Genomic DNA, 13,922 nt, shown 5'->3' with positions numbered 1-13,922 from the left:
GAGAGGCTTGTTGAGCAATTTTAAAACCATTCATTACTCCCGTGAAAATGATTAAAAACACAAACAAATATAACCCATGACAGCATGTAGCTGGCAGGAACACTTTGGTCATTAATGGAGCAGTAGATTGTCCTTATTCACAGTGAATGTCCATTTTTCAGGACACCAGCTGCGTACCTAGAATATTTTTTTTTGACTGTTAATAACTTACATGGTCAGGAAGTTAGTTCATGGTCAAGGAATTGTGAAAAGCTGGGGCTTCTGGAAGTTTGCCACTTACTTGGGATTCTGCACAGTCTGAACTGCACAACCTTAAGTATGGGCCTTTGTGTATTACTGAGACCCACAAAATGCCAAGAAAACCTCTACCCTAAAGGCAGAATTTTCACACACAAACTCCAAGAGACCTTGTAAGGGCATGTAAGTGACAGAAGAAAATGTCTCTCTGAAAGCTCAGCTCCCAAATATTACCAAAATCTGAGCAAGGATGTGCTCTTCTAAAGAGGCCAGAGTGCCTCTTTGAAACTATGTCTAAGTTTTAAGCTTCAAGATTTTCCCAGTGACAGACCCTCTACTTTTTTTTCCTGCACACCAGAAGGGATTTCTCTCTATTCAACTATGAATTCCTATTACAGATTAAAGATGCTCCAAGAGAGACACTCTTAACCTTAATGTCATCCTTAATAATGTGGCAGAGCTCGGGACAGCTTATGGAGTTTAAATTTTAAATACGCTATCTACTGTTTCCTGCTAAAGAGCCTAGCACAAACATTTAAGAAATGTTTCCATTTCCTACTCTCCCCCCATTCCCAAAGCAAAGCAATTTATTTTCAGTCCTATGCATGCACATGCACACACATACAACTTCAAATCCTTCATGCCATTCTCTCATGTATCATCATTTCATATACAAGGATAGGCAGTGAAATTCTCAAGCTGGAGGTCTAATAATAGAAATCTCTGCCTTATGCTGGTGAGTACTGCTTCAGAGTTTGGTGCACGAGCAACATTTCTCTGAGTGTTCAACAGCTTCAGTCGGGCTTCCACACAAAAATATATATTTCTTTATTTTATAGGCTGCAGTTGTTCTCACTTCAGATTGCAAAAGTGCAAATATGACCAAGCTGCTTTGCAGGCTACACCCAGAGCATTGCAGATTCTGTGTTAACTCATGCTCTCAGCACTTCCACAGGTCAACCAATTTTGCCACAGATGACAAAATTTCTCCCACCAGTTTAAACTTAGGACTTTTAGCTCTATTGTTAAAAGAAGAGGGAAAGTGGATAGTATTAGTGGACTAGTTGTGGCAGAAGCATGTCAGTTATGACTAGTTTGTGCCAGAACTGAAGCCTCTAAGATGGTAGCAAATAGAACCATGTTATTTCCCATCAGCTTAGGATATGGCCCATGAACAATTGCTTCCTGTTAGAGATACCATGCACACCTTTTCCCCCTCCTAATTACAATCATGAAATCATTCTCTTCTACAGATGTCTCTCTGATCATTACAGTGGAATCAAATGCTTTGCCTTTAGGAATACTTCCTATAAGAGCTTGTTTTTTTTAGTTTTACATGTGCCATCAGCACTTTCTGCATCTACCCTGCTCTTTTCATGGTCATCTTTGATTAGGCCTTCAACATTCAATCCATGCTTACTGCTACCACTATACTCAAATTGGAAGGTCTGCTCAGTGACTCAACTACAATTTCCTGTACCTTTTTCGCAGCCTTTACACCTGCAAGGAAAAAAACATTGCATTAGTGCAGGGTATATTTAAATCAAAGCAATTTAGAAACATAGGTAAAAAATGCCTACAGTATATTGCATTCAAATAACATTAGCTTATTTTTCTTCATGGTGTAAAATAAATTGTTTTAATACTCACTTTCAGTAATAAAAATTACCCCTAAGTTAATCATGACAGCAAAATGTTTCCCCAGTACCAAAATCTTCACCTAAGCTCTTCTAACTTTAATGTTTCGCTATCAATCTCATCTTTAGAGCAATGGGAGAGCATTGGAATTTCACTCTGTACATATAGGTTTGTAAGAGCTTAAACTGGTTCATCACTGAAGGGTTACATATCATTGCAGTGAAGAATTACAGTAAAAAAATTATCAGTTTAATTGCCTGAGCAAAGTTTCATGGGTTTATGTGATCATTTAAGTAACTGCATTTTGTATTAACTTAATTCCCAATTGATACACAGCCTGATCTAACCTTGCTTTGCTCATAGGTTATATGATGCTGCAGTATACAAATACAACAATGGAGAATTCTCCTCAGAAATGAAGACTAGTCCAACACAATTCCCATGTTCCTAAAGTTTTTCCCAAGCAAACAACCAAAGCACACTGCTAGCACCATGTATGGTAGATTGTTTTAAGAGTATAATTTCAGCTTAGAGCTCAGACCAGAGACATAGACTCATTTTACTCTTTTGTACTGGGCTGGATTTTCACTAGTATTTACGTTAACCAGCCACTTTGACTCGAAACTTGAACTTCACTTTCTAGAGCATGAGTCTCTTAAGAATGTGCAGCCTGAGCTTCAGACCTTACCTTCCCTCTGGTACCTCTTCATCATTGCTTTGTCCTGCCTCATCTTCATTTTGGGAAGGAGCTGGTGGTTCCTCAGCATCTTTTTCACTCTTATCGGCATTTTTCTCCCCTTCTTTCTCCTTCTTCTCTTGTTTTTCAGCTCCAGACACCTGATGTTCCTCCTTCCTCTCCCCATCTGCTGGGGGCTCACTCTCTACCTCCTGCCCCGTTATCCTTTCACAAGCATCAACAACATCTTCTTGCTGCTTTTCTGCAGTGATGGATTTCTGAACAGAGCTTCTCCTACATTTGGAATAGCTTTCAAAAGCCAAACTTTCTCCTTTATCCTCTGGCCCTTCATTATGACATTTGGAAGGATCCATTCGAAGCAGAACAGAACTTTCCCTCTTGGCATTTTCCTTGTTGAGCTTACAAACTTCTTCCTGAGAGCAGGACTGACTATTTTGGATGGCCCCCTCTGTAAGCAAACAGATTACAAAGGAATCTGTCAGTAATTCTCTGATAGTCAGTAACAAAGTAGGGTTGCATACTTAGCATAACTGCTGTTGCATTTTGAGCCAGGCACACTTGCTATTCTCTCCCACTTTCAAGGTCAGTGTAAGTTCTCCTAAGCAAGAATAGACTATTTCTTTAAAACAGGGACATCATGGGTCATAAAGTCTTCCTTTTAGACACAGCATTGAAAAACATTTTTTCTCACTCAAATTTATTGTCAGCCAAGTGAAGGTTGATAAACTCCTAAGGCAAAGCATTTTTTGAGCAGTTTACCACTATGTACACAGGCATGTGAAAAGTAGGTTGATACTGCTTGAACAATTCTCACCCATGCTGATGGGCACACCCATAACCCAAAGAACTTCACTGGAGCTGTTCAGAAGAGTAATGGCTATTTCTGTGCAGTTGTACCCTTAGGAACTAGAAACTGATCAGAAACAAAAAATATTCTAACCTGTTGAATCTGGTGGCTTCTTCTCTTTTGTTCCCGTTTCATTAACATGTGACTTTTCTTTGATGACCTGTGGAGAAGGCAATTGATGTTAATCCAAGTATACAGCATTCATGTTGCACTGTTCCTCATGAAATTGCAGACTGATTTCTTTTTTGTCAAATCCAGGTACTCGGTGTTCTAATTCGTGTTCTTTTTATAAATTATGATCTTTATTTTAATCACTACCAAGCTGAGCAGATTGGTACCAGTGTAAAGCAAGAGAAATGATCTCAATTGTAATAGACATCAGTGTTGGCATAAAAACAGAAAAGATCAGGATTGAGCCTCAGAGACTTAAAGCAAAAAACATCCAGAAGTGAGCTTTTGCCCTGCACTAGCTTTTGCTGTTGAAAATTAGGTTAGTTAAACCAAAGCTAGGACTATTTAGTGTTCTAGTAAAATGTTCAGTAACAGTCTTACTGATAGATTTCAAAAAGTTTTGCTGTTAATCAACGTCTGGTTACAGCAATTTTAATGATCCAATAATTTCTTACAGGCTGATCGAAACAGTTACCAGAAAGTGGAGCATATAAACCAGGATGTCAGTTTTGTAGGGCTCTCTTACCCACATTTTACAATGCTACAGTGACATCTAGAGGTGCTTTATACCAAGCCAGCTCCTCATAAAAACTGCTATTACTGTTACCTTTATGGCCATTTACTCATATTCCTATGCTGTTTGCTCAGTGTGTTTTTTTTAAATTGGCTGCTCCTAAACTTTTAGTAGGACACTGACCACAGTAAACCATGGTGTCTGCTAATGCTCAGTGCTCCTTTTCCACCTGCCTTCTTCCTCTCATAGTACTATGAAACTGGCACTATCATTATTAGTAATAGATCCACATGGTGTGAAAAATGCAGATACCTCCAATTATTTTCCAGAGAGACTACTTTTGGTCTTCGAGCTACCAGCTGAAGCAGTGTAATACATATTTCAACAAAATATACAGGACCAAGCACTTAATTTTGAGTGTTTTAATCATGCAAGCAGTCCCACAGCTTATTCATATTGTATTCTGAGCATGAAACAGTCCTATTACTAAACATTTGTTCTGGAAAGCTTTCTGCATTTTTTATGATTCTTTCTTTCTTTTTTTGTTTCAATTTCATCAGACTATATGGAAAATGAGCATGAAATTAAAGCAATGTGTGTCAGCTACAAATTGTTCAAGGGAAAGAAAGCAAAGAAACAAAAAGAGTTGAGGAAAATTGGATGAAACAGCATGAAAGGATTTCGGCAGGACTTTTTGGAAAACCTTGATCTGCAAGGGAAAAAGAAACTGTAATATGAGCATCAGAACTGCAACTGACAACTATTTGGGATGCAGTTGGTCCCAGGAAGTTGCAAGACACAAAATGAAAAAGGCCTAAATACAACTTGGTAAGTACCCTTGAAACATAAATTGGAGCCCTGCTCACAAGGAGCTTAAATATAAATGTAATGGCTCCAGATAGATCACAGGGAATCAAATAATGCTCATTCTGTTTTTTTAATAGTGAAAAATCACTAAAAGTAGTAGGAAAAAGCCTCAGACTTATACATTCTGCAGTGTGACCTCAATTAGTAATGCACTCAGATTCCTGTAAGTATTTCAGCCTCACCGTACCACTGAGGACATCAGCTCAGATCAAATACAGTCAGCTGAGCAAATAACCAGAGAGAAATGGCCTCTAGACTCTTTGATGAACGGGGCCAGTTTTCACTTCTGCATTCAGAATTAATTGCAGGCACACAGCACTTCCTACTAAACACTGCTGTATTTTGCAGGTGTGAAATACAGAAGCCAGCTTTGAAAATCTGTCTAAGGGAAGGAACACTGGACGATGCTGAATAACTGAAATTGCCCTAGTGTTACACAAATTACTGCAGTGTTTATTAAAGCGTCATTTCTGATCTCTTACTTTTTAACAGCAGCAAGAGCTCATACTAATTTACATGAAAAAAAAAGGAAAAGAATACAAATAAAACATTTACTGGTATCCTTCAGAAACAATAAATGTAGCTATCTGCAAAAAAAAATATAGTGTCAACAGTGCACTGGAATAAGAACTACAGATACAAGGACTGGACATTGGACTATTTGTAGAAACACGTAATCTACACATGAGCATCTCAGTTTTCTCCATGTTTTGCTATTTGTAGCAACATGTGACTTCAACTTGTCAAACCTCAACCCAGCAATAAAAAACATGAAGTTTTGTTCATTATTTCTTCCCTGTGAAGGGTGGGATTGAACCAGGTTGTCTGGAGCAGACAGAAATCAACATGCCCCTCCCAGCCAGGCCACAGGAGGCACAAAGCCCTCCTGGTGGTCTTCCAGGGCATGTGCTCCTATGGCGTCTGACCCTATGCAGTTGGGCCAGCTGCAATTAGAGCCCACAGGCTGCAAGCACCCAAGGCCATAAGGCTCTTCTGAAAATCTCATCCGAAAGGTGTAGTGGTTTGTTAAGGACATCCATCCCACCTGACTACTCATTATAACACCCCTCTTCTTCAGTCTGATTGCAGTGTCTTCTTAAGGGTCTTTTTGATATAATCCCTATTGAGTTTTTATTTATTTATGTATCATTCTCCCTGAATTTTGGTGACATGACTTTTTCTAGTCTGTAATTTCTAAAATTATGGAAATCAGTATTTCTTAACGGAAATTACGCCTCCACCTTATTTTTCCTTTTTTTTTTTTAATGACTTGATTATGCGCAATAAGGTTAATGGCACTGCAGTCATTTTCTCTATTTGTAGAAGCCAAAAGCTTTCAATCAAGTTTTCATTTTAATTCCACAAAAGGTTAAATAAGAAAGGTTGCATTGTGACCCTGCAAAATATACCAAAGCAAAAAGATGTCTGTGCCTACACTAGTTGGTATTGTGTCTTCAAAAATACATTTTCCAGACTTAAACATATACTTTCACATGGAGCATTGCTAGACCCTAAGTAATAAAGACAGAATAAAAACCCACTTGATGATAACAGAATAATGAGAGATTTTCCAGAGACTGAAACTTCAGTATAGACAAATTGGAAAAAAAAAAAAAAAGAAAAGAAAGCCTTTCAGAAATTTTTTAAATTGAGTTTAGAAACCTGCAGAAATTAAGCAATAAGCAATTATATATAAAAATATAATAAATTTTTACAGACATTTCAAATGCAGCATGAAATCAATGTTTTTTTTATAGACAACTGACTCCTTTTTAATGACCTATACTTAGTTAAATTCCTTCTTTATACTGTACCAGTCCTACCCTTGGAATGTTTTCCTAGCTAACTTTCAAATTTTTTTATTCACCTAATAAAACTCTTTGATTCTTTTTTCCTACTGCAAAAATTTTTGTAATGAATGGCCTCACAACACAGTCCCAGCTTTTTAGTTAGAGGTCCTTTATCACCTCATCACATTTTGTTTGATGTCAAGGCATTATTCTCAACTTCAATCAGACGATACTGAGACACAAAACTGCATATGCCTAAATCCCATTTCTTACTTGGTGTCTTTTTCTCATGTTCTTAAGATACCTTGAGGAGCTTTGTTATGGCAGGATATCCTGGTTTTGTGTAAGACCTGATCACCATCCATTTATCCAGATGATTAAGTTACTTGCGCTTTGCAATGAATTCATTTCACTGACAGGAATTAGCCAGGGACCTTGCCACCTGAGCATGGTACTGTGATTGCTCCTAGTTATCTCCACATTGGTACACAGGAAAATGCATCACATACAACAGAGACCTGGGGACAACAGCATGCATGGTGGTGCTTCCTGTGCTATCCCTCAAAGCTGGAATCCACCCCCTGCCTTCCCTTTTGTGTTCCTCCTCAATATACACCCTTTTTTTCCCACTAGCTATGCAAAATATTCACTGAACGTATTTTTTTTTCAAACCTGTAAATGGTACAGAATGTACACATGGGAATTCTGTTTTTGTACTGTCAGGCAGTTCATCTGCTTCTGTATCACTGTTTTTTGCTACATTACACAAACTGCTGGCATCTTCAGGCAAAGATTTTGACTCTTCCATAATCTTCATAGAGCTTCTTGAACTAGATAAAGAAATCATTCTTCTGCATTAACCAAGTTACTTCTGCAAACTCAAGTCACAAGTATCTTCTGAACACTCACAAAAATAACATCTGAGATGAGAATTGTGATTCCCCCAATAGGAAATACAAGAGAATTTTTATGTGACCTGCTGACTTGAAAATACATTCATAATGAGGTAACAATCTCTGCATGAAGACACATACTAAATACTGAAAAATCCCTCGGAGTAACACCATCCTAGGTAAGAAACTGAAGATCAACCAAGCCAAAAGCCTTGTCCATTCCCCATTTCACTTTGCCAACTTCTCACCTGCTTCACTGGAGAAGCAGTGCCTGACATGTTTTGGATGGATGCTTCCTCCTGCCAGGCTATTGTTCTCAAAACAGGGAATCTTACACTGAAGAGTCAAAAAGGCTTTCATGCAACCAGGCTTATGATGGAGCCCATGGCCTTGAGCATGCCACCTGCTACGGTGAAGACACAGCATATTGTGCTAACAGGTTGCTTTTTAACATCTTTACTTTTGCCTTGAGGTTTAGTCAGTGTCTTTTAACAGAATCAGCATCATGCATAAGAAGAGCTTTGCAGGTAGATATTTTTTAACTCAAATCAATTGGTATAATTTTAATATTTCTCAAATACACAGAGGCCTGTAATAATGACCAACAAATCTGAGGCTACCAATCCACCTCCTAAGACCAAAGCATTCAGCATTACCTGGCTTTGATACATGTCCTTTCACTGTATCTGGGAAATCAAATCAACCTGTTACTATCAATTTTGGGTTTTTCACCTGAACAAATCAGGGGCAATGTCAGGCAAACACAACCTCTGGAGACTGTGGCTGCTTGTCTTATTGTCAATATTGGACAGCCTCATATCTACCCCTTCTCTATACTGCTCAGTGTACTCACATATGTGATGCCTGCCCATGTGCTTCACAGGTGCATGTGCCTCATATGCACCTGTACCATAACTCTAACATTTTCCGTGTGCAATTCTCCACATTTTCCTTATTGCCGTTAAATGGCTCATCCTCTAAAGTGGGCTCCACTATTATCACAGTCTGAGAGAGGAGCTAAAAAGTCCAACTTAAAAGCCAAATCAATGGCAGATCTTTTTAACCACAGGCATAAACCAGGTGGTGGGACTCCTCCCAGGCTCTGCTGGGGCTGCTGCCCAGCCACCCATCACTGCTCCTTCTCACTGGTAACCATGTGCAGAAAATCCAGAGTGATGCCAGAGGATGGCACCAAATTAATTGTGCTCCAGAACAGCCACTCTTGCCATCAAAAGCACGTCGGAGACCCCTCATTTAGTTGTAATGACACTCTCCTACCAGAGGAGGCATTCAAGCATGGTACCCTTAATACTGCCAGACATAGCTGGTTTCTGATAGGGCCTGATTGGAGTTCTCACCTGGAAACTGACTAAATGGCTAGGATATCTGATGTCAAAAGATGGATTTTAGATGCCTGCAGTGGGCAAAGACCTATTGGATGGGCAAAGACCTATTGGCTGGGCAAATCCTTCCTGCCACTCCCTGCCACTGTCTCACCTCTTTACAGGACTGCTCTCTGATGACCTGCCCTGTCTTGCCCTCCTGCACTTGCCAGTTATCATCTTCATCATGAGGTCTCCCTAGTTTTGTAAAGGAATCGTAATGAATTCTTAAACACACAGGCATTAATGTCACACTCATAACCCACCCAAGGTGGCGTGCAGGCATGTAGAAATCAGATGTGCCTGCTTTGATTCCACATGTTCCTCAGAGTTGTAAAGACAGCAAAACCATAACAACAGTGCCCAGGGCAGGATCCTACTCTGAGAACACTGTAGAGAACACAGCAAATTCTGAGGGGAAGTGAAAGCAAAATTAAAAAGCATTATGAATTGGAAGGTCATGAAAAACCTCCTATGGCTGTCAGTTCCCTTACACTGAGAACAGGGCAAAATGTGATGAAAATGTCATCTGGAGAAAATATACCGGTTTTATAGACAGAGAAAGCCAGAGAGAGGATTATAATTCTAACATATTGTAGCTCACTCAAAACTGGAATAATTCTCCCAAGAAAATATTTAGGTAAAGGCATCAGTCCTGAGGGGAAGAAGATCATCCCCAGGAATAATGACAGCTGAACATGTTGACTGCATGCTTTGCCCAAGCAGCAGAGAACCCATCTGATGAGATTCTGCAGAAAGCCCCTACCCTCAAAAACCACCAAGGACAGCAGCAACTCTTGAAGACAGATAAAAACAGAAAATGAAAATTACTGACTATTTGGCTGGAATATGAAAAATACACAGAACACAGCCAATCTAGAGAGACTCTGAAGAATGCATATGGGACCCTTTAGCATTTATAGGCAAAGTGAAAGAATCGGAAGAACAGCTGTGAACCGACGCTGAATGGATCTTAAAATAAGGGTGGCAAACAGCAGTTTCACTCCAGACTCCTACTAAAGCAGACAGTGAGGAGGAACTACATGGGAGGAACAGAGGGTTCAAGCAGAAAACACAGCTCCTACTGCTGGTGTAGTTTTAGTGTGGGAAACAGCCTCAAACCTCTAACAGTTACTAGTCATATGGCAAAGCCTGTAGAAATGGCAGGAGACCAAAGTTACAACAACACACAGGCAATTACAGAAAGTTCAACAGAAATCTATGATGGCAAAAAAGGGACTTTCTGACCCTCCAGGTGAGTATTTGCAGGTTAATAGTGTAGAATCTCTAAATGGTTTAATTTGGAGGAAATAAGTGAAGTATTATTATTTTACCCCTTTCTTTATATGTGGAAGAAATAAGACTGAAAATGGAGTTACAGAGTTATTTTGCAACAGGATTATCACAGACTAACAGACTACTTAAAAAGGTGAATTTGAGGAAAACCTCAAGACTTTTAAAGACCCTTACTGTAGAACTGCTGATTTCCCTGGGTGGTAGTAGTGAGAAAATAACTTAAAATGACAAGTAATTCATGCTACTTCTCTCAGCCATGTGGTGATAGGGTCACGCTGCGCTCAGTGGAAAACGGCTTGGAGACATTTGGCAGCACTGACAAAGCATGAAGTGTCTGCAGGCTACACAATATTGTAACTCCAACCCAAGACAGAAATAAACTAACCTCCTATACAAGGCAGTGAAGGTATTTCAGGACGGCAGTAAAAGGCAGGAAAGCAGAAATTTTGCTTCGGAGGAGAGTGATCCCTATATGTTACAAGAGCACAAAAAGTGGAGCATATGATTGGGAAACTGCCCCAATGCTGCTGAAGCCAGAAGAGAGATTACACACTCCAGCTGCTTATCACCCCTTCTTTACCCCTCTCCCATTCCTCTTCTTCCCTTCCCGCTATTCTGCCTTTTCCACTGCTCTCTACTTAATTCAGCTCTGTAAAACGAGTCAGATAGGAAAAATTCAAAAAGAATCCTACCATTAATAAAGCATAAAGCAGCACCTCTCTAGAGAGGAAAGAATGGGAAGGCAGGTGATTAAATAGTATGTAAGCACAATCCGCTTCCTTATCCAGATGTATCCATACCACCTATTGCGCTATCTACTAGTAATTAAGAATTAGTGGATGATTTTCCAGAACTGGGCTGGGACAGCCAAGTTTTTCTCAGACATCTTAAGTCACTAGAACTAAAAGATGCAATTTGCTTATAGCTGGGGCAGGGTAGATGACAAATAGACACATCATCCAAAACACCTGACCAACTCAAGCAATGCACTGAAGTGGGTACTGTCCTTCCAAATTAACTGTAGTGAATGGATCACCTTGTTCAGGGCTGTAAGGAAACAGAATAGGACTGTGTATGTTTAAAGTCATTGAAGGGTTGCTCAGTGTTGCCATGTGGAGTTTACCTAGGATAAAAGAGACACTGGTCTTACTGCCAGGCAGCCTGCATTTCTGCAGGGTCAAAATTGTCATTAGCGGGGGACTGGAAATGGTGATAAGGATTGTGTTAACAGAAGCAAGGAATGAATTCTGCATAATCAGACAGATTTGTTCATTGTTATGCCACCAGGTATCAGTGGTACATTTCAGGTGTAAAACCCTGCAAGGGTGAAATCCTTATTTCTCTATTCCTTTGCTTTTTTTTTCTGCTTTTCTCACAATTTAACACTTTGTTTGTAAATCCAGTTTGAGTATGCGGCAGGCAGAGGCACGCACAAGCAACTTCACAGTGTCTCATGGAACAGTTTTTTCACTAACGTGCTCAGAAATGCTGTTACTACTCCGTTACACAAAGGAGACATTCTTTGCCCTGAACACCAGTAAATATGGGCTCCTACTAAGCTGGCAGCCAAGCTCAGCAGTCTCTGCTAAAGAATATCATACCATTCTGCATTATTCTTGATGCAGGGCTGACTTCAAGTCTGTTTTTATTTAAATCCAAGATGACTAAGTGTTTACTAAAGCCAGCTGTTGTTCACAAGATAGCTTGGTAATTTTATGATGGTCCTTTACTAGTAAATCAAATGCACAGAGAGGAAGGTAATGACAAGCTAACATATGCATGCTATCTCATAAAACAAACAAAATATTAACAACTTAATAATATCACCAGCGTGATTCCAGACATGCTTGTGACGCCTTTGCTAAGCCCACATGGAAGACAAGCTTCTACGAAGTCTGCTCAACATCACCAAGAGTCTGCCTAAACAAAAATGAATCAGTGAAGGGATTACAAATGGAGCTGCTGTTGGAAAACACAGAGACTCTGCTCGTCCCTCTCCTCTTTGAGTCCTTGTAGGTAGGCTGCCTCTGTTTCCATCATGTTCTACTTCCAGGCCCTTAGTAGCTCTAAGTTCTCCACTTGGCACTGCATCCCTGCCATTCTGGCTCCCCTTTGGCCTGCCAGGAGCATGGCCTCCTCCTCTGACCTGCCTCTTCCACTACACCCACTGGCTCACACAAACTCACTGGCAAATCCTGCACAGTCCCCTCCTTTCTCTTATGTTGAATTTTTAGCAAGGAGAGCCTTGAACCTACTCAGACCTCCAGGAGCTGCCGTTTCATTATCATTCCAGGACTGATTCAGTTTATATTTATAAATAGTTTAGATGAACATGAAATTTCACAGAGACAGATAGAGCTCTACCACAAACTGCAGTGATCACAGCACTACAGAGATGACCTGTGGGTCTCATTATGATGGGTATTTTATGGAAGATATTTTCATTGATGCTTTGAAAAGTAAAAGAAGCCTTAAACTCAGATGCTTACGGTACATAATTTTTCTCATCAAAGTAATGGTACAAACCAAGAAAACTTCTTTTTATTGAAACCAGTCCAACCTGATGTTCAAGAAGGGCCTGTAGAAACCACTTTTGTTGTCTCCTTTGGCAGAGCAGCAGCTTTCCCCTTCAGTTAATGATGCTCTGGAAATAAGGCTGCACATTTTATATGTTTACATAGTGGTAGAACAGCCAGTTCAGCTGACAGAGCTTTACAAGATGCTCCTCTGCTGCTACTCAGGGCTGACTTCTGTTTTTATAGTTGCCTACAACGGCTCAAATGATTCTGGTCTACCTGAGAAGTGGGCTGATTAAGAGCAGCCAAGCTGAAAAGCACCTGGCTTGATGACCTGAGCAGTCTAAGTAATATTGGGTGCTTCTTTGTTCAAGAAATGCCATTTCCAATAATACCTTCAAATGATGTTTTCCTAATCAAAAACTTTAGAAAAACAAACTCAACAATTATTCTTTAAATTAATCAAAGAGTAAAGCCTGTTTGTGACTTCTTTTTAGGGGGCAGGGGGAAAGGGAGGCAAAGCAAAGTGGAAGAAAATATGAAAGACAACTTTTTTGGCTCACTGTAGGTTAATAAAATATTAACGTACTTTGTCAGAAGAAATCCCTTAAATTTCAAATGCTATCTGGCTTCTTTACAAAACAAAGAATAGTCAAGCTGCCTTATAAGGGCCTATTATAATCAATAGAGCCTTTCAAGGGATTTTTGTGGATTTTTAATCTGACCTGTAAAGAATATGATGAAATTTCTGTTATGGTGACACAGGCATTCCTCCCCTGAGGAAGTTTACACAAGCTGCAGCTCCAGTTACGGTAACCCTACCTCAGATCCTAGTTTAGAAGTCCTCCCCTCCCCACTAATGGCCACAGAAATACCAGATCAGAACAGCACACTTAAGATGTTCTTTGAAATAAACAACATTCATATGTACATACCCTGACCCAAGAAGGATTTTTAGTAGGTTCACAATGCTCTAGACCCCACTGCAAATAACATGCTGCAACTTGAGTCCCCCAGATAATTATAAATCCAGAGAGGATTATAGTAAAATGTATGGTGAGAACCCCAGCCTCC

At 39.8% G+C, this 13,922-nt stretch overlaps 1 protein-coding gene across 5 annotated transcripts in view; it reads right to left on the bottom strand.

Annotated features, from left to right (window-relative positions):
* The window catches only part of MYLK4 (myosin light chain kinase family member 4), a 58,590-nt gene that overhangs the window by 18,540 nt on the left and 26,128 nt on the right, over positions 1 to 13,922 (bottom strand). For all 5 annotated transcript variants that reach the window (XM_061449313.1, XM_061449312.1, XM_061449309.1 and 2 more), the window contains exons 2-4: positions 3,513 to 3,579; positions 2,564 to 3,020; positions 1,718 to 1,737 (exon numbers count right to left, since the gene is read on the bottom strand). In XM_061449313.1, the coding sequence (XP_061305297.1) occupies positions 1,718 to 1,737; positions 2,564 to 3,020; positions 3,513 to 3,579 (544 nt within the window). The remainder of the gene's footprint in view (positions 1 to 1,717; positions 1,738 to 2,563; positions 3,021 to 3,512; positions 3,580 to 13,922) is intronic.

This window comes from Pezoporus flaviventris, unplaced genomic scaffold, assembly GCF_033815535.1.
Source record: "Pezoporus flaviventris isolate CSIRO_AGI_PZ_B2104156 unplaced genomic scaffold, CSIRO_AGI_Pfla_v1 ptg000007l, whole genome shotgun sequence".
Taxonomy (NCBI): Eukaryota; Metazoa; Chordata; class Aves; order Psittaciformes; family Psittacidae; genus Pezoporus; species Pezoporus flaviventris.
Note: the sequence above shows the minus strand (reverse complement) of the source record. Positions and strands in the feature narration are given on the sequence as shown.